Source organism: Panthera leo, chromosome B1, assembly GCF_018350215.1.
Source record: "Panthera leo isolate Ple1 chromosome B1, P.leo_Ple1_pat1.1, whole genome shotgun sequence".
Taxonomy (NCBI): Eukaryota; Metazoa; Chordata; class Mammalia; order Carnivora; family Felidae; genus Panthera; species Panthera leo.
Genome location: NC_056682.1, coordinates 191,097,098 through 191,117,705, shown reverse-complemented (window position 1 = coordinate 191,117,705; position 20,608 = coordinate 191,097,098). Strand labels below are relative to the sequence as shown.

The window sequence follows — 20,608 nt, the reverse complement described above, 5'->3', positions numbered from 1 at the left end:
GAAACTCACCTGAGAGTTTACTAAATAATGATTTTAGTGTGAGTAATTATGAGTAGTGCTTTCAGCAGTCTTAGGGTACTCTTGGGAAAAAGGGATTATATCAATGCAGTTTGTGAAGGGTTTCTTTTTGCCTTTCAGATGGATGATAAGACCATTTTTCATGAGGAGTTTGTTCATTATCTTAAGTATGCTATGGTGGTCTATAAACGTGAGCCAGCCGTGGAGAGAGTAATAGAATTTGCAGCAAAGTTTGTTACTTCATTTCACCAATCAGATACGGAAGACGATGAGGAAGAGGAAGATCATGGCATTTTAAATTATTTGTTTACCTTTCTTTTAAAGGTATGAAAACTAGAACTTTGGGGAAGCATTGTGGAAAATTTTGCAATATTAAAAGGGCCATCCATGGACGTTTGTATGTGTTAGAGAGTGAAATATTTCGTATCTGAGAAAATGTCTGAATGAGTCTGCCTTTTGTAGGAAATATGAGAACTGTCATTAGGATTAAAAAGTGGACTTAAAGTAATTCCAGCATTAAATTTTTAATGGCCTCTGTGAGCCAGTTCTCACGTCATTTGTTTTAAATGAGCTATTTTAGAAGTAAGAATTCCTACAACAGAAGTATGCTCTTGTAGTTGAGCTTATACTTACTTTGAGCTGTGTATATTGTGGGACTTGATGTCATGTATGTTTAGTATACATAGGGATCAAGGTAATCTTGTTTCTCTGCAGGTAATGGATTTGGTAACTTTTTGTATTCTAAACCTATAGAATTCAAATGCTATGTGATTGTAAATAAATTTTGATTTGTTTCCGTTTCAGTCTCATGAAGCAAACAGCAATGCAGTTAGATTTAGAGCATGCCAGCTCATAAACAAGCTCTTGGGAAGTATGCCAGAAAATGCCCAGATTGATGATGATTTGTTTGATAAAATTAATGAAGCCATGCTTATTAGATTGAAAGATAAAATTCCAAATGTGAGGATACAGGCAGTTCTGGCTCTTTCACGACTTCAGGATCCCAAAGATGATGAGTGTCCAGTGGTTAAAGGTATATGTAGCCTCCTAAATTCCTTTTCAGTTTCCTTGACTTTGTTAAATTCTCATTAGAGAGGGTTTTTTGTTTTTTGTTTTATTTTTGAATATATTCTCTCCCTGGCTCTCTCTTTCTCTCTATGGAAAAGTATAGGTTTTATATGTATATGTATAAATATATGACTTTTAAAAATACCCAAGTAGCTACCACCCAGCTTAAAAAAATAGAGCCTCAAGGCACCTGGGTGGCTCAGTCGGTTAAGTGTCTGACTTTGGCTCAGGTCACGATGTCATGGTTCATGAGTTGGAACTCCGTGTTGGGCTCTGTACTGACAGCTCAGAGCCTGGAGCCTGTTTTGGATTCTGTGTCTCTGTGCCCCTCCCCTGGTCGCATTCTCTCTCTCTCTCTCTCTCTCTCAAAAATAAATAAACGTTAAAATAAAATAGAATCATCAGTACCTTTGAAGCCTGTTTTACATCCCACCCCAATTACATCACTTGCCCTCACAGTTCATGATTACCCTGAATTTTGTGTTAATTATTCTTTTGCCTTTGTGTTTAAACAGCCATTTGTGTGTATCTCTAAAAAGTTTTGCCTATCATTTTGTATGCTATGTGAATCATATTTTTCTGCTTTCAACAATTATTTATAATTGTAACATTCATCCGTGTTGATAATATTTATTTACTGTTTTGTTTTTTTAAATTTTTTAAAATGTTTATTTTTGAGAGAGAGATAGTGGGAACGGGGAAGGAGCAGAGAGTGAGAGAGAGACAGAAGATCCCAAGTGAGCTTTGTGCTGACAACAGAAACCCCGATGTGGGGTTCGAACTAACAAACTGAACCGTGAGATCATGACCCGAAGTCAGATGCTTAACTGACTGAGCCACCCAGGTGCCCCTTATTTACTGTTTTATAGCATTGTGTTGTATAAATGTAACACGGTTTATTATTTCTAATATTGATAGACCTTCTAGTTTCCAGTTATTTTGCTCTGAAAAAGTAATGTTGTTGCTATGAACTTCCTTATACCTGGCTTCTGGTACACAGGTTAAAGAGTTTCTAGGGGGGGCGCCTGGGTGGCTCAGTCGGTTAAGCGGCTGACTTCGGCTCAGGTCATGATCTCGTGGTCCGTGAGTTCGAGCCCCGCGTCGGGCTCTGTGCTGACAGCTCAGAGCCTGGAGCCTGTTTCAGATTCTGTGTCTCCCTCTATCTGACCCTCCCCCATTCATGCTCTGTCTCTCTCTGTCTCAAAAATAAATAAACGTTAAAAAAAAATTTTTTTTAAGAGTTTCTAGGGTATATACCTAGTGTGGACTTGTTGGGATATGTGTGCATTCAACTTTATCAGATAAGGTACAGTTGTTCTACAAAATAGTTTACCAATTAATATTCCCAGTAACAGTGAATAAAAGCATTCGTTGATCCATATTCTCTCCAGTGTTTGATATTGTCAGATTTAATAATTTTTTTTAATCCAGTTGTGTGTATGATATATATCCTTTTTATGCATCTTTTCATTTATTTAACAGTTACATTTCTTCTATATAATGTCAATGTGTTCTCATTTTTTCCTGTTGGTTTGTCTTATTGATTTACTGGAATTCTTTATATATTTTGGAAAGAAATTTTTGGCTTATATGAATTGTTGATCTCTTTCAACTTTAGATGGCTCTTTGTTTCACTCTCGTTGGGACGTCTTGTTGGACAGAAATTCCTAATGTCAACATTACTCGGTCTCTGCCTTTATTATGATTTGCACTTTTTTTTCTTTTGATTTGCATTTTCTTACATTTAAGAAATTATTCCCTACTTCTGGGCTCATAAAGATAGTCATATTCCACTTTTCTATATAGGTCTGGCTACATTATGGGACCTTTTTCACTTTTGTCTTTGTCCCTCTTACTAGCTTTATAATCAATTTTGATAACTAATGATAGTTAATATTTTTGGTGTTAAATGGTACACATAGTATTGTATAAAATATATGTTTAGTAGCCAACATGTACTTAATAATAAAGATGGGGAAAATTTGAGAAGTAGAGGTGAATAAATACTTAAATACAGGAAATGGATTTTGTTTCAGTGAGCAAAATCAGAAGTAACTTCTTTAGGACTCATTAAAAATCAAAATAATTAGCCCTTTAAAAAGCATTATTAGTTTAAAATAAACTGCCTGCAATACTAGACTTTCTTCTAAATCTTGAAGAGTGGCGAAGACATAATCTTAATGATAAATTTTTCCATGATCTTTAGGGCTCTTTGTTTTCAGTTTTAGCCTATGTGCCTAGTCCTTTGACAAATTTCTTATTCTATTCTTTTTAAAAGTTTATTTGGAGAGAGAGGGAGGGTCAGAGAAACAGGAGAGAGAATCCCAAGCAGGCTCTGCCCTGCCAGTGCAGTGTGTGGCTCCAACTAACTAGCTGTGAGATCGTGACCTGAGCCAAAATCAAGAGTCAGATGCTCAGTTGACTGAACCACCCAGGTGCTTCTCTTATTCTGTTTTTTTTTGTTTTTTTTTTTTTTTTTTTTTTTTTTTAGGCAAGTTGGCAGAAAAAAATCTTCAGGTAAAATTAAATGTGTAAGACTAAAAAAAGTGAATATCATTTTAAGGATATTGTTAAATATCAAAATGTGGGCTATCTTATGACTTGTTAAATATTTCTTTAATGTACTAAAATGTATTGCTCTTTTTTTAGCATATGCTACTTTGATTGAAAATGATTCAAATCCAGAAGTTAGGCGGGCAGTGTTATCATGTATTGCACCATCAGCAAAAACTTTACCAAAAATTGTAGGGCGCACCAAGGATGTGAAGGAGGCTGTGAGAAAGCTGGCTTATCAAGTAAGTCAATCTAATAACTTGCATAGGTATATTCTTAAAATGCTTTTGAAGAATATTTGGCATATAATGATTTCTTCAGTGAGATATTTATGGATAGAGACTATAGGTAATTTAGGTAAAATCTTATTGCATTAAATGTGTTCCAGATACTAATTTGTTTTAGAAATTATGGGTTATTTTCTTAGATGAAGGAGATATTACTAGTTACAAAATATATAGACTATGTTGAGTTTAATGACCACCTTATCTTTTTAAGGTTTTAGCTGAAAAGGTTCATATGAGAGCTATGTCCATTGCTCAGAGAGTCATGCTTCTTCAACAAGGTCTTAATGACAGATCAGGTAAGATCGACTTCTTTAAATACATAACTTGAGAAGATTTTGGTTTAGTAGACTTACAAGGTTTAGAAAACATGTTTCCTTAATTATGTGAAGTAAGCCTACCATTGCCTCAGTCTGTCAAAATTTAGCTTGGTATGTCATGTAGAAAACATTTCATAAGGTTCAAGGTCGTGGTAATTAAAGGAGCAGAATTTGTTTTACTTTTCCTGTGTTGTAAAACACATCTGTAAAGATGAAGAAACTATATCTTAAGGATGTATAGCTAATTTATATCAGATGTAGTGCAGGATATCTTTTTGAACTCTATATTCTAAAAATGTGCCATCTATCCCCTTTGTGTATATCTTGATAGGAAGGTGTCCTGTGCTGTAGAAACAGAATTTAGGAATTATCAGACTAGTATAATTTTCCTACCTTTTTAAAATTCTTTTTGTCTTTGTTAAAACTAGAGAATCTGCTTATGGGAATGATGAGGAATGATATATGTTAAATTTCTAGTCCCCATGAGAAGGCTCAGATGGCTTAATTTTGCTGTAGCAAGAAAACTTGAGTTTCAAAACATTGTCAGAAGACTAATGACTAAGAGGATGACTTAAAAACTAAGAATAAATTTTGTTCAGTGATATATGCTTATGTGATTCACTATTGCAAATAGCAAGCGTGTAACAGATGAAGTCAGGCAATGGGTGAAATAATAGGTATCATAATGTCAGGACTAACACTTGAAGTCCAGTGAATCCAGGGGAGAAGGAATGCAGATATTTTTATAGGCTGTGATAGTAGTTGGGTATTTGATTTGAACTTTTCCGTTATTACTTGGAAGTGGACAGCATAGTGACTTTTGCAATATTATTGTACTTTTATTTTCTTCTCCAGTATTTTTCCTTGTTCTTCCTCTTAGTCTCTATTTTTATTATAAATACTGATTTTGTGTCAACACTGATCTCATGATAAAAGGTGATTAATACAGACAAAATATAGGAAATGGAAGCTAGAGGGAGCCTCTGTTCACTTATATTTCAAATGACTTAACAGATGCTGTAAAACAAGCAATGCAGAAGCATCTTCTCCAAGGCTGGTTACGTTTCACTGAAGGAAATATATTAGAGTTGCTTCATCGGTTAGATGTGGAAAATTCTTCTGAAGTGGCAGTCTCTGTTCTGAATGCCTTATTTTCAGTGACTCCTCTTAATGAGCTGGCAGAAATCTGTAAAAATAACGATGGCAGGTATATACTCATTATTTGAAATGTGATAATGATGAACTTCTGCAATTAAAATTAGTCCCCTTTTCTGATTACTTCAGATTGTATCAGTACTTTTTATCTACCCCACTTGTGTTTTCTTTACTGTGGTGGATGTCTTTTTTATTCTTTTTGTATAAGAGCTCATTACTTTATCTGCATAGACAACTTTAGCTGCATTTTTTTTTCTCATTTTGTTACTTTGGTTTTTGCATTAGCTTACCATGGAAAGTCCAACAACATGCATCCCTATTGTATGTTTGATTCTTTTTTTTTTCTTTTGCTTTGAATGTTTTTATTTGTGTATGTGTGAATAAGTTAATGACTTTGCAATGAAAGGATGCTGGTTATAAATCAAGTCTGCTTTTCCCATTTTTTATACTCAGTTCAAAATTCTTTTTTAAGTTTATTTATTTTGAAAGAGCAAGAGAGAGCATGTATGAATGGGAGATGGGCAGTGAGAAAGGGAGAGAGAATCCAAAGCAGGCTCCTTGCTGTCAGTGCAGAGCCCAATGTGGGGGTTGATCTCATGAACTGTGAGGTCATGACCTGAGCCAAAATCAAGAGATGGACGCTTAACTGACTTGAGCTACCTGGGTGCCCCTACTCAGTTCAAACTTTTGCCTGGATATTAAGCTTATGTTTTGTCTTATTCTCTCCCTTTTAAATTAAGGAAACTGATTCCATTGGAAACATTAACTCCTGAAAACGCTTTGTATTGGCGTGTCCTTTGTGAATATGTGAAATCGAAAGGAGATGAAGGTGAAGAAGTTTTGGAGCAGATTTTGCCAGAGCCTGTAGTATATGCAGAGTATTTACTAAGGTAAAATTCTTTGCTTTTGTTTGTATTGTACTTTTGGTGCTGTATGTTTCAGTCCTCTATCCCCCTCTGTCAAAGTAAAGCTGGATTGGGAATCAGTTCAGAACCATTTTTTTTTGGATAGGCAAGGATAAATAGGAATGTACATTGAGTCTTTCTGAAGAATACTCTGTACTGGACAGTATACTGAAAGAGCAGAAAGTCAACATGTTTACTGTATTTCCTTAAAGCTGTTAGGGTATGAATATGAACACTTCTACATAAAGGTGATGATGTGTTACTCTTGAAATTGGTTGGCAAACCTTTCCTAAGGGTCAGACAGTAAATATTTAGGTCTGTAGGCCATACTGTGTCATAATGAAAATTATGGTGTGGTGTTACAAAAGCAGCCAAAGAGTATGTGATGAATGATTGTAACTGTTTTCCGACAAAACTTTTGTCAACGTTTATAGACACTAAAATTTGAACTTCATGTAATTTTCATATGTATTTTCAGATGTGTGTGTATACATCCATATATAAACAAGCTTTCATTTAAAAATGTAAAACTCTTAGCTTGCACGCTGTATAAGAACAAGCGGCAGGCTGTATCTGGTGCATAGGCCATAGTTTTCTGACTGACAGGGTGAACCTTTGAGGCCAGTTTTAGTATTAATTAAGACTGTCACTGTTTGGCTTTTTGTTTTTTAAAAAATTTTTTCAAAATACACCTTTTTCATTATTCTGATTTTTAATTTTATTTTAAAATCATACCATTAAAACATGAATGCAATTCTTGTCAAAATTCAAATACAGAAATATGTAGAAGAAAAATGTGGAAGTTCTTTTCTTTTAAATGTTTATTTCTTTTGAGAGAGTGAAAGCATTCGTGGGATGGACACAGAGAGGGAGAGAGAGACTCCCAAGCAGGCTCCAGGCTCAGTGCGTAGCCTGTCACATGGCTCAATCTCACAACCATGAGATCATGACCTGAGCAGAGATCTAAAGAGTCGGTCACTTAACTGCCTGAGCCACCCAGGTGCCCCTGGAATTTTTCTATCACCCTCTAATTCCTCAATTCCATTTATCTTAGAGTTAACAATTTGGGGTATATACATTCAAATCTCTTTCTCTACATTTACATGCACATATATGAAAATGCATGATTTTTTTTAAGATATCACACTACACATTTTTCCTCAACTACTTATATCTGAGATCATTATACGTTGGTACATATAAATTTATCACACTCTTAACAAGATGCCATTTCATAGTATGAAGGCAATATTTGATTTACTCCTCTGTTAATGGACATTTAACATGATTTCCAGTTTTCACAGATAAAGTTTTGTTAAATCATACATTGTTATGTATGTTTGGGATTTTGTGGCGTTGATTCCCAGAAGTAAAATTGCTGGACCAAAGGTTATGTATATTTTGGTAGGTTTTGGTGTGTAGAGTTTTTAACTTTATGCTTTTGATGCATTTTTTAAAAAGCTTCTTCCATATAATATGAATTACAAGCCTGAATTCTCTTTGTGTGGAATATAAATATAGTATTCTGCTTTTGCTTAATGATGATTCAACATAAGTCAGGAGTCGAAACTATAAATGCATTTTAATTTGTGTGCAAAATATTGAATCCAGGGTAAATATCTTAAATGTGAGCCCAATATGGAAACTTATAGCCTCAGTTCATAGTAATATCATAAAAAAATATGTGTGCATCTACTGTTTCAATAGTAGTTGTTTCAGGCTTTAATATTTAGAGTATTCATTATAATGCTGTTTGGGCCATGTTGCAGTGTTTCCAAAATTAAGGAGTTTGATGCAATGCTTAACAATATGACTTGATATAAAAGTAATAGATGCTTATAGAAGATAAAGAAAATATTAGGAAATAAATACTTAAATAACAGGGAGAGCCTCTCCTCAAGGATTGCTTCACAGATTAATTCTTACTGAAATACAGGTAAGGAGCTTGGTTCTTTTGGCTCTAAGAAGTCAGGGATTCTTATATTTCCTTTGTCACTTAATCTGTGGATTTTGAAATAGGTAACTTTAATCAACTTGGGTTTTTTCACTTGTAAAGAAGAAAACTTTAAAAATTGTAGTTTAATTACTAATGAAAGAATACTTTAGGAAATAGAATGGTTTTCTTTTTGGAGGAACATCACTGGATGGGATTAGTTTATTCAGGTACAGAAACAAAATTAAATGGAAAATTGCTTCCTGATAATCTCAGGAATATATTTTCAGACATTTTGTAGCAGGAAGAGTTAGTGATTCATAATTTTGATATGAAACAATTTCCTGTTAACTGACGTATTCACATAAAGAAATCAGGGATTTTTTTTGTTAGTTTATTTTTGAGAGAAGAGTGAGAGAGAGAGCATGAGCAGGGGAGGGGCAGAGAGAAAGGGAGACACAGAATCTGAAGCAGGCTCCAGACTCTGAGCTGTCAGCATAGAGCCTGGTGTGGGGCCTGAACTCGTGAACTGTGAATCATGACCTGAGCTGAAGTTGAACACTTTAACCGACTGACTCACCCAGGTGCCCCCACAAAAACAAAAAAAAAAATTTTTTTTTTTTTTAAGCTGTGTATTTATTTTTGAGACAGAGAACATGAACAAGGGAGGGGCAGAGAGAGAGGGAGACACAGAATCTGAAACAGGCTCCAGGCTCTGAGCTGTCAGCACAGAACCCGACGTTGGGCTCAAACCCACGAACTGTGAGATCATGACTTGAGCCGAAGTCGGATGCTTAACCGACTGAGCAACCCAGGTGCCACAGGTGCCCCAATTTTTAATTTTTTTTAAGTTCATTAATTTATTTTGAAAGAGTACATGCCTGTGTGCATGTGAGTGGGGGAAGGGCAGAGAGAGAAAATCCCAAGCAGGCTCCACGCTCTACCCAGAGCTCAATGAGGGGCTGGATCTTACAACCGTGAGATCATGACCTGAGCCACAATCAAGAGTTGTATGCTTGGGGTGCCTGGGTGGCTCAGTTGGTTAAGGGTCTGACTTAGGCTCAGGTCATGATATCGCGGTTCATGAGTTCGAGTCCTGCATCAGGCTCTGTGCTGAAAGCTCGGAGCCTGGAGCCTGCTTCGGATTCTGTGTCTCCCTCTCAATCTGCTCCACCTCCTTCCTCTCTCTCTCTCTCTCTCTCTCTCTCTCGACCTGTCTCTCAAAAATAAATAAACATTGAAAAAAAATTTTTAAAAAAAGTTGTATGCTTAACCAACTGAGCTACCTAGTTGCCCTGATTTTTGTTGGCATTTTAAAAATGACATTTTTCATCAGGATTGTTGTTTTTCATATTACTTTCCAACCTAAAGGTACCTAATTGTCTAAGCTTAAATTCTTAAATCTGTCTTAAAACAATTTTTTTTAATGTTTATTTATTTTTGAGAGAGAGAGAGAGAGAGAGAATGCAAGCAGGGGAGGGGCAGAGAGAGAGGGAGACACAGAATTTAAAGCAGCCTCCAGGCTCTGAGCTGTCAGTACAGAGCCCAACTCGGGGTTTGAACTGATGAACCATGAGATCATGACCTGAGCTGAAGTCAGATGCTCAACCAACTGAGCCACCCAGGTGCCCCTAATTCTGCCTTTAAGTAGCTTTTTTTGTTCACACAAGATAGGGAAACCTTCTGGTAGGCTGTTGAATATAATCTAGATGAGGGTAAGCATTAATTTGGGTAGTGGTGGTAAGGATAAAAGGGTAGTTGATGGTGCTTATTTAGGAGTATCTACACTAAAATAAGAACAATACAGATGTTAGTAGGGCCCCTAAGCAAGGAAAATACAAATTCATGAAGCTATCTATATTTTTCTGATTTTTTAAAATGTCGTTATATTCATGGATTACTCATGTAATTAGCATTGATTATTACTATTTTTTTAAACAAAAGAGTAATGGTCACTTAGGGATGATGAGAGAAGACGTGCTCTTTATGAAAAATTGTGTTTTGTTAAAGGGATGCAGAACTTTATAACTGAGAATACTGGTGACTGAAATAATGTTACCAACTTGAGAGACATAAATACTGCTTTTTGAAAATTCCCCGTAAGAAATTTGAATCTTTAATTAAAACATTTTCATATAATACAATATAATATGATATAATATGTATAACATTATTATATATAATATATAACATAATATAATATATTTCACGTACTTAAGGAATATATTTTTGATGCAAGCCTATAGGTTTGTGAAAATTTGTAACAATAGCATAGAGTTTACTCTTGAAGCCGAATTAGTATAATGTGTTATAAGCATCCATATATATTTGGACTAATAATGAACTGAAAAAGATTCTTTCTGACTTCACGGGGAGCTGTTTAATGTTTTTTTAACAGATTTTACATTTTATTCTACTTGTTTTAGTTATATTCAGAGTATTCCAGTTGTTAAAGATGAGAAGAAAAGTGATTTTTCCTATATTGGAAATTTGATGTCAAAAGAGTTTATAGGTCAACAATTGATTCTAATTATCAAATCTTTGGATACAAGTGAAGAAGGAGGAAGGTATGTCTAAATATTAGCCCTAGTCCTAATTTGCTCTTCTAATATCCTATATTGAAATACAGTCTGTTACAGCGTGATTAAATGTATTTAAACTACCTTTCTAAAGTGCTAATAAAGAGTTTTTTCTTTCCTCTTATACATATAACATATAACAGGAAAATACACCGTTTCTCTTCCTCCCTCTCTGTGTGTATGTGTGAATACACACATGTATGTGTATGTATACATGCATATATCCATACATATATATGCATATATGTATATATGATTAACTCTTGAGTAACAGAGGGAGGGGGTAAGGGCACTGATCCCTCATCCCCCCCCATGGAGTCAGAAATCCATGTATAACTTTTGACTCATAAAAAACCTAATTATTAACAGTCTCTTGACTGAAAGCCTTACCAATAAGCATAAACATAAAAATCGACATCAACAGTTGATTAACATGTGTTTTCTGTTATATACCATATTCTTATAATAAAGGAAGCTAGAGAAAAAAATTAAAATCTTAAGAGAAAATACAGTACTATATTGTATTTATGGAATTGTACCGTACTGTATTTATGGGCAAAAATATGCATATAGGTGGACCTGTACAGCTCGTATCCATTTTGTTCATATATATGGAAAGTACAAGTTCCTCATTCAGTTTTTTTCAGAATAAATAAAATTGCAGGTTTTGCTTAAAAATATTTATAACAGGCAGGATTAGTAATCTATCTAAAGATTTGATTCATTTCTGATATTTTGTCATTTCATCATGTTGATTTATGAAAGATTGTAGGATCATTTATAAATATTATTTTTTTGCAGGACATGAATTTTTGACCTAAAGTCTGTACACATTTTTGTATTTATAGTGATAAAAAAAGAACTGAGACAAATGTAATTAAGTCTGCAGGATAAGTGAAATGTTACAGATAAAATGTGTTTTTAAGGTCATGTTTAAATTAAAATATTTGTTTTTGAATGCAGGAAACGACTACTGGCTATTTTACAGGAGATTCTTACTCTGCCCACAACCCCAATATCCCTACTTTCTTTTCTTGTTGAGAGATTGCTCTGCATTGTTACAGATGATAATAAGAGAACACAAATTGTAAGTAATTATCTTCATTGCTGGTAAAGGTTAAGAGGTTTTGGCTAATGATATTTAGGATTGTATTGTTTTCAGTAGTTTTTGCTTTTTTGTCTTTAATTGCTTTTTGTTTTAGTCTTTTCTGTTAAGTTTTTAAACTTCTTAAAACTGAGTCTTTCTCCCACACACACTTTTTATTTATTTTTAAAGTTTATGTATTTATTTTGAGAAAGAGAACAAGTGGGGCAGGGCAGAGAGAGAGGGAGGCAGAGAATCCCAAGCAGGCTCTGCACTGTCAGTGTGGAGCCTAATGTGAGGTTTCAAATCACAACCTATGAGATCATGATCTGAGCTGAAATCAAGAGGCAGACACTTAACCGACTGAATCACACCCAGGCACCCCTACATGTTTTTTAAATTTTTTATTTATTTATTTATTTATTTATTTATTTATTTATTTATTTATTTATTTATTTACTTAATGTTTTTTATTCATTCTTGAGACCGAGAGAGACAGAGCATGAGCAGGGGAGGGGCAGAGAGAGGGAGACACAGAATCCGAAGCAGGCTCCAGGCTCTGAGCTGTCAGCACAGAGCCCGACGCGGGGCTCGAACTCATGGACTGTGAGATCATGACCTGAGCTGAAGCCGGACACTTAACCGACTGAGCCACCCAGGCGCCCCTTTTAAATTTATTTTTGAGAGAGAGAGCGTGAGCAGGTGAGAAGTAGAGAGAGGGGGACAGAGCATCCGAGGCAGGCTCCACACAAATAGCAGTGAGCCTGATGTCGGGGCTCAAACTCACGAACTGTGAGATGATAACCTAAGCCAAAGTTGGATGCTCAGCTGACTGAGCCCCACACGCACATTTTAAAAATTCTCTCCTTTCTTCTGTTAGTCCATCATTCTGTTGAATCAGTTTGAAATAGAGCAGGTTAGGGAAGAGGTGACACATGTACCTTAGTCATAGGGGTTTTGAGAGCTGGCTCAAGTTATCCATACCTAGGTTCAAATCCCTTCTGGTACTTTCTGGCTTTGTGACTTTGAGCACGTTATTGAATTTACTCTTGTACAGAATGAGAATAGCAATAAAACCTACCTTTTCTTGTTCAATGAAATAATGTTCATGAAGTGCTTGGTAAATACAGAGATAAATGTTATCTATTATAATATTGCCAAGTATTTTCTCGAGATAGTCAAAAAAGACAGCTCTGTCAGTGTTTTTCATAAATTCATGTACTCTCTGAGTTGCAAGTTAATTCGGAGGTTGGCTTTTTCCAACCCTTCCTTATACGTACTTAAACATAAATCCTTTCTACAATACAGCATTCCCAGTTAGTGGTTATCCACATCTCCTTAAGTACCTTCACTGGGGATGTAGCCTTTTCCTAAATCAGCCAACTCTGATGTCCCAGTGGCTGTGAGAGGAAAAGTCTTTAGTTATGCTGTCATTATTTATGCAAGAGGGAATTGAGGATTACGGGCAGAAAGTTTTAGTTTTTGGTCCCTAACATTAGATATTATACTCATTTTTCTTGTTTTTTTTGAGTATTACATGAGAAAATTTATCTTCAACATCTGTGTGCCTGTTTACCTTCTTATAATCTTGGAACTTTTAGTTAGATATATTTGTTTGGTCATTTTTTCCCCCAAATTGTCTAGAAGGTAGAATATGTGCTATTTTTACTTGTGTGTTTTGCTCTATTTTTTAGGAGATTGTGGATACTATTTGGAATTATGTATAGCAAATTTGGTGTCATTTTATCATATAGAACATATATTAAATCATGTACTCTGAATTATAATTTATCAGGTTACAGAAATTATCTCTGAGATTCGGGCGCCCATTGTTACCGTTGGTGTTGATGATCCCGCTGATGTAAGAAAGAAAGAACTCAGGGTAAATTTCTTCTAAATTAAAGAAATGTTTTGAGAATAATGTAGTTGTATAAGTCTTTTATTTCCTTTTGCTGCATATTTTCAAAATTGTCCTCACAAAGTCACATTACTAACTATAAATTGTAAGAGTATCTAAAATGTTACCAGATTATGCTGTCTGAAAGATTTGCCTGTCTCTGATTCAGGAAGAATACAACTTTTTTTGTATATGCTGGACTCGGCTGAACTTTTGGGTTGTTGTGATTTTAAATAATACTCTTCAGTTTGCTATAGATTTTTATATTAATGGTTTTTGTTAAAGCAATTTATATCTTTCCTTAGATGGCTGAAATAAAAGTTAAACTGATTGAGGCAAAAGAAGCTTTGGAAAATTGCATTAACTTACAGGATTTTAATCAAGCATCAGAATTAAAAGAAGAAATAAAAGCATTAGAAGATGCCAAAGTAAAGCTATTGAAAGAGACAGAGCAACTTGAAATCAAAGAAGTTCACATAGAGAAGGTATAGATAACTTTTTCATACTAAATGTCAGCAGTTATTAATCATCTCAACTACACTTTATTTTCTTTCTTAACTCCTGCCAATGTATGTTTACTTTGGAGGGGTTTTTAGCAGTATCATGAATTAATGCGAAAATAGTTTTTCCCTTTTGTTCCTTTTTATTTTAGACTTTGAAAGGCCTCAGTTAGCTTTAATTATTATAACTAGGACTTTATTTGCTCCCTTGTCATGCTCATCTCTGGAGCCTATAGTCTTTTCTTCCTTGCTAAGGAAACTTACCTTCTAGTATTTTCTTCTGTTTGGTTGTGTGTGTGTGTGTGTGTGTGTGTGTGTGTGTGTGTGTTTTGAATGCTTTAGAAAAAGAAAATGCATCCATCTATCCATCCCTCTCTTCATGGAAGACTCATGACCTTTCTGAGCTGAGGAAAAGAATTTCTATGGTAACCATACGATTGTACATGTAGTTTTTAAAGCTTAACTTTTTGTTCTTAGAAAAAGCTAAGGAGTTTTGTTATTTTAAATGAAATACTAAACATTTTATCTAGTAACATTTAAAGTTTAGTTTCAGCAGTCATTTTTTTTAACTTAGTTGTATTTGATAAACTTGTCACTTTAAGATAGAATGGTATCAGTTGCTGTAATATTTGATGTTAACTTTCATTCAGGACATCTTTTAGAATTTGTCCTTTTGTAGTAAACATCATTTATTATTTTACTTTTTGAGTTTGGGAAGTGCCAATTGATGTATGCTCAAAGAGAATGCTGGATAGGAAAGAGTTTACTGTTCAGGAGCATTTTGTAAGTTATACCATATCCTTGATTTCTCTAGTTATAGACATCCCTGCTCCAACACTCCACTTTCCCATTGAATATGCCTGAATTTTATTTTCATAGCTAGCATCTTATCTTGTTTGACAAAGTATGGATCATTATGGGTGCTTAATTTGAGGAACGGATTTAAAGTGAAAAATAAAAATGTAAACTGAAAAATGATACAAACTGCAGGTCTGAATTGGGAAATTGTGAACAAACATGGCCTATCATGATTAATATCATTTATTTAACTTGACTTGCTTTGACTATTTGTGTCTTCATTTGTCTTATTTAAGGGTTATAAATCTATTCTTGTTGTTGGCTTCCCCAGGGGAAGAAGTGTTTTCACTTGACATTGGAGTAAAAATAATAATGTAAGCTAACAGTTACAGGATGCTTTTTCTGTGGTAGTCACTGCTTCAAGCACTTCACAAGTATTTGATTCTCACTATAACCTTGTGGGGTTGGTGCTATTTTCATTTTATATAGGAAAAGTAACTTGCCCAAAATTACACAGATAGTAAATGGTAGAGGCAGGATTCAAACCCAGCCGAGTCAGGCTTTAGATTTGTGCCTTTAATGCACTGTATTGTTTCTTCTTGATGTGTTTTTAAAGGAATCCTGTAGGCCCATGGAATGGCTTATATGAGGGTCTAGAAGTTTAAAGAGTACCTGCTGTGTTTAAAAACTTCAGGTCCATATGACTAGGGAAGTGAGGGGAGAGAAGTAAGAGATAAATCTTGTGGAAAAATTAAGGGCCAGGCCTGTTAAGGTCTTGTATAAGCAGTATTTAAAATTTTCTGCTTTAGCCAGGGATCATGGTGAATGACTAAAGGTTTTCAGTGGTAGGATAAGATTTATATCTTAGTTAGAAAATAGAGTGCAGAGTGATAAAAGCCTAGGCAGGCATAGTAGTTGGAGACTGTTATAGTAATGTAGCCTTGATATGTATACAGCCAGAAGAAGACAGTGATGGTGGATGTGGAAAGAAGTGATGGATTTGAGGAGTATTTAGGAATTAGTAACAGGGAGAAGAGTGAATCCAGAATGTACCCTAGGTTTTTTGGTTTGGACATTTGGTAGATAGCAGTGTTATTTATGGAGGTAGCACAAGAAGAGAAAGGATTTGGGTAATGATGAGTTCTTTTGGAAATTTTGAGTTTGAGAAACCTGTGAAACATACAAGAGGAAATGTAGCAATTGTATATATGAATCTGAAACTTAGGAAATGGCTGGGTGAGCTCATGGATGGTAAATGGAGTTGTATGATTGGATAAGATTGCCCAAAGAGACAATATGCCTTAGAGAAAGCCCTGAAAAAGCTAATATTTAAAGGATGGGCAGAGGATATTTATACTAATGTAGAATATTTTGTGTTTCATTTTAGAATGATGCTGAAACACTACAGAAGTGTCTTATTTTGTGCTATGAATTGTTGAAGCAGATGTCCACTTCAACAGGTATAGGTGCAACCATGAATGGCATCATTGAATCGTTGGTAAGTTGGTGGCCTTTGAAGCTTTATTTTAGCCCACTCCTTCCTTAGTTTGTAAGTAACATTGTTCCTTGGGGTTCAAAAGAATAAAAAGATAATCATCTTTAGCATCTGATAAATATAAATGGTAAAATAAAAAAATTATATAGTGGGTACTTCATATTGTGAAGATTAAATTAAGGTAATGTATATAAAAGACCTCGTATATAAGTTATACGTATCCCTTTAACAAGTTTGAAAAGTTATACTAGGAGGAGATGTAAAATATTTTCATTCTTTGAATAGTAACAGGAAATACTGAAACATATTAGGTATATTTAAGTCCTGGAGTCTTGCTATATAGAAAGACTCTGAGACTTACTTTATGAGCCCTGTGAAAGGAATTTGGGGTTTTTTTCCTATATATTTAAAGACGTTTTACTAAAGTAACTCTTCATAGAGATTTTATTAACTATAGGGACACAAATACTGCAAGACTCTAGTAAAACAACATTGTCTGATAGCAGTATAATGCAGACCGCATGTAACTTAACATTTTCTAGTAGCCACATTTAAAAATTAAAAGTAAATAGGTGAAATATAATTTTAGTATACTTAACCGAATATACCCCAAATATTTTAATGGCATCATTTGCTCAATATTAAACTGTCGAGACATTTTACATTCTGTTCTTCATACTAAATCTTAATAGCACATCTCAGTGTGGACTAGCACATTCCAAGCATTCAGTAGCCACATGTGGTTTATGGCGACAGTATTCCATAGTAGGGTATTCTTACCAATGCTACTTATTCAAAGCAAATTTTGATTGTATCTAGGCTCTTCCAGGATCCTCCCTCAATTGTTTTTACTTGGGATTAATGAAAAACAGCCCATGGATGTAATCTAAAATCTAGTTCCCTGGGGTGCCTGGGTGGCTCATTCAGTTGAGCGTCTGACTTCAGCTCAGGTCATGATCTCGTGGTTTGTGGGTACGGCCCCACATCCGGATTGCCCCGTCAGTACGCCCACTTCGGATCCTCTGTCCCCGCCTCTCTCTACCCCTCCCCCACTCAGGCTCTCTCAAAAATAAATTAGAAAAAACCCACAAAACCACAAAGAAATTTAAAATCTAGTTCCCTGAATTGTCATGAGTTTCTAAATGCAGTAAAGATGCCAGTTCTTGTTTACGACAATGTAGAACTTCTGATTAAAAGTAGCTTTTACTAAACCATTAAAATTTAGTTTCATTCTTAGTGGAGCAAATGTCTTTAGTGAAAAGTAGTAGTTTTAAAGTTCTACTTGCATACTTTATGTCTGGTCCTATTGCAAGAAGATGGTAAAGTATGGTATAATTACATAATTGGAGTAGTAAATATGAAGACTATACATGTAGGGAGAAGATACACAAATTTGAGTGAAGGAAGAACACAAAATTGAATAGTCATAATGATTTTAAGTGTACAAAAACAATTTATGTCTAAAGATTGAAGGAAGGGGTGCCTGGGTGGCTCAGTTGGTTAAGTGTCTGACTTTGACTCAGGTCGTGATCTCACAGTTCGTGAGTTCGAGCCCCGCATCAGCTGAGGCTGTCAGCTCAGAGCCTGGAGACTGCTTTGGATTCTGTGTCTCCATCTCTTCTCTGCCCTTCCCCTACTCACTCTGTCTCAACTCTCTCTCAACAATAAACATTAAAAAATAAAGGTTGAAGGAAACTAGAGGGATGTAAATGAGTAAGATATTTAGATAGAGGAGTTATATTTTAGTGAAATTACCATTTTTAAAATAAAAATCAAGGTGCCTGGGTAGTTCAGTCAGTTGAGTGTCTGACTCTTGATTTCAGCTCAGGTCACAATCCCAGGGTTGTGGGATTGAGCCCTGTGTCGAGCTCTGCACTGAACGTGGAGCCTGCTTAAGATTCTCTCTCTTTCCCTCTGCCTTTCTTCCCACTGCTCATGCAGGTGTTCTCTCTCAAAAAAAAAAAAAAAAAAATTAAAATTAGAATCATAAAGTTACTAGTTGAGCAACTATTTATTGAACATCTATATACTAAATGCCAATGATAGAGTGTACACGGTATACAAAACATATATAGACTGCCCTTGTGGATATTCTGGTCCAGTGATTGGGACATCAATCAAATAAATAAGTGGAAGGTTTTGACATTGATAATTGCTATGAAGAAGAGCTGTATGGTCCTATGTGAACTTAAAATATGGGATTTGTTCCATTCAGGGAAGGTGACCATAATCTGATATTTGAGTAGACCTTCACTATGTGAAAAGGGGAGGGAAGAATGTTCTAGATTTCTTCTCTCCAATATGGCCAGACACATGTGGCTGTTAAAAACCTGTGGCTAGGAGCTCCTGGGTGGCTCAGTTGGTTAAGTATCTGACCTCAGCTCAGGTTGTGATCTCACAGTTGGTAACTTCAAGCCCTGCATCTGGCTTTCTGCTGTCAGTGCAGAGCTCACTTCATATCCTCTGTCCCTCTCTTTCTCTGCCCCTCCCCCGCTTGCATGTACCTCTTTCTTCTGCTCTCTCTCAAAAATAAACATTAAAAACAAACTTGTGGGTATTAACAACTAGTCCAAACTGAGATGTGCTGTTTCAAAACACATTTGGTTTTGAAAACTTAGCACAAACAACACAACGTAGATTATCTGAAAATTTTTTCAAGTTTATTTATTTTGAGAGAGAGTGTGCGCGCGCGCAAGTGAAGTAGGGCAGAGAAAGAGAGGGACAGAATCCTAAACAGGTGCCACACCGTCATCATGGAGCCCGATGTGGAGCTTGAACTCATGAACTGTGAGATTATGACCTGAGCCAAAATTAAAAGAGTTGGGCACTTAATCGACTGAGCCACCCTGGCACTCCCTCAATTTTTAAATTTTGATTACATGTTGTAATGGTAATATTTTGGTTATATTGAGAATAATAAAATGTATTAAAGTTAGTTTCACATGTTTCTTTTTAATGTGCCTACTAGAAAATTTAAAATGACATATGGCTTACATTATATTTCTGTTGAGTAGCACTGCATGGAAGGCATCAAAATCAGACCATCGTTAAGCAAAGAGTAAGGGGGTAGCATGGTATAAGATGACACTAAGAAATACCACATAATGAGACAAATGTCGTGTAAAGGAGTTTTATCTTTGTCTTATGAGCATTGGGAAGCTATTGAGTCACTTTTAGCAGGTGGAGGGGGACGTGTCTCATGATCAGACTGTATTTCACTCTGGCTATATTCTCTGTTTTAGCAATTTAATATTTACCTTTTTTTTTAATCTGAAAATTGATGTCGACAGTGTGGATAAGAAGTAGATCTAGGAAATCATATAGAAATTACCTCTTTGACCATGTTTTTAATAATGCTGTTATAAATTTCTTATCCTGGTCAAAACTCTTTTAATTTCTAATTCATTTTAGATTCTTCCTGGAATAGTAAGTGTTCATCCTATAGTAAGAAATCTGGCTATTTTATGCTTGGGCTGCTGTGGACTACAGAATCAGGATTTTGCAAGTAAACACTTCGTATTATTATTGCAGGTAGGATTTATCTTGTGACAAAATCTTGACTGTATTTTCCTGAAATAGATACTCAGAATCTGTGGTGATAATGTGAGTACTCTACATTTATTCTGTTCCAGGGCTTATTGATGACAGTGACTATTATGGATGACTTTTAGGGACTCTGATTTTTTTTCTTTTTTAATGTTTGCTTATTTTTGAGAGAGAGAGAGAAAGAGAGACAGCATGAGTGTGGGGAGGGGCAGAGAGAGAGGGAGACAAAGAATCTGAAGCAGGCTCCAGGCCCTGAGCTGTCAGCACAGAGCCTGATGTGGGGCTTGAACCTACAAACCATGGGATCAGGACCTGAACCAAAGTCAGATGCTTAACTGAGCCACCCAGGCACTCCTAGGGACTCTGATTTTTATCTTTTGATTTCTTTCTTAATAAAGTTGAGAAAAGATGAAATGTCAATTATTTATTTATTTAAAAAAAATTTTTTTTAACGTTTATTTATTTTTGAGACA

The 20,608-nt window shown here is 35.3% G+C and overlaps 1 protein-coding gene and 1 pseudogene across 2 annotated transcripts in view; both read left to right on the top strand.

The window, feature by feature from the left end:
* NCAPG (non-SMC condensin I complex subunit G) overlaps positions 1-20,608 on the top strand; it is a 46,228-nt gene that overhangs the window by 1,318 nt on the left and 24,302 nt on the right. The window contains exons 2-13 of one of the 2 annotated variants that reach the window (XM_042936824.1): positions 139-342; positions 823-1,051; positions 3,736-3,881; positions 4,138-4,222; positions 5,258-5,450; positions 6,139-6,288; positions 10,663-10,803; positions 11,779-11,902; positions 13,695-13,781; positions 14,102-14,281; positions 16,482-16,592; positions 20,001-20,015. In XM_042936824.1, coding sequence (XP_042792758.1) covers positions 139-342; positions 823-1,051; positions 3,736-3,881; positions 4,138-4,222; positions 5,258-5,450; positions 6,139-6,288; positions 10,663-10,803; positions 11,779-11,902; positions 13,695-13,781; positions 14,102-14,281; positions 16,482-16,592; positions 20,001-20,015 — 1,665 coding nt within the window. Of the gene's footprint in view, positions 1-138; positions 343-822; positions 1,052-3,735; positions 3,882-4,137; positions 4,223-5,257; positions 5,451-6,138; positions 6,289-10,662; positions 10,804-11,778; positions 11,903-13,694; positions 13,782-14,101; positions 14,282-16,481; positions 16,593-20,000; positions 20,121-20,608 lie in introns of both variants that reach the window. The other variant, XM_042936823.1, reaches the window with a different exon arrangement.
* On the top strand, positions 10,001-10,101 carry LOC122218832 (annotated as a pseudogene).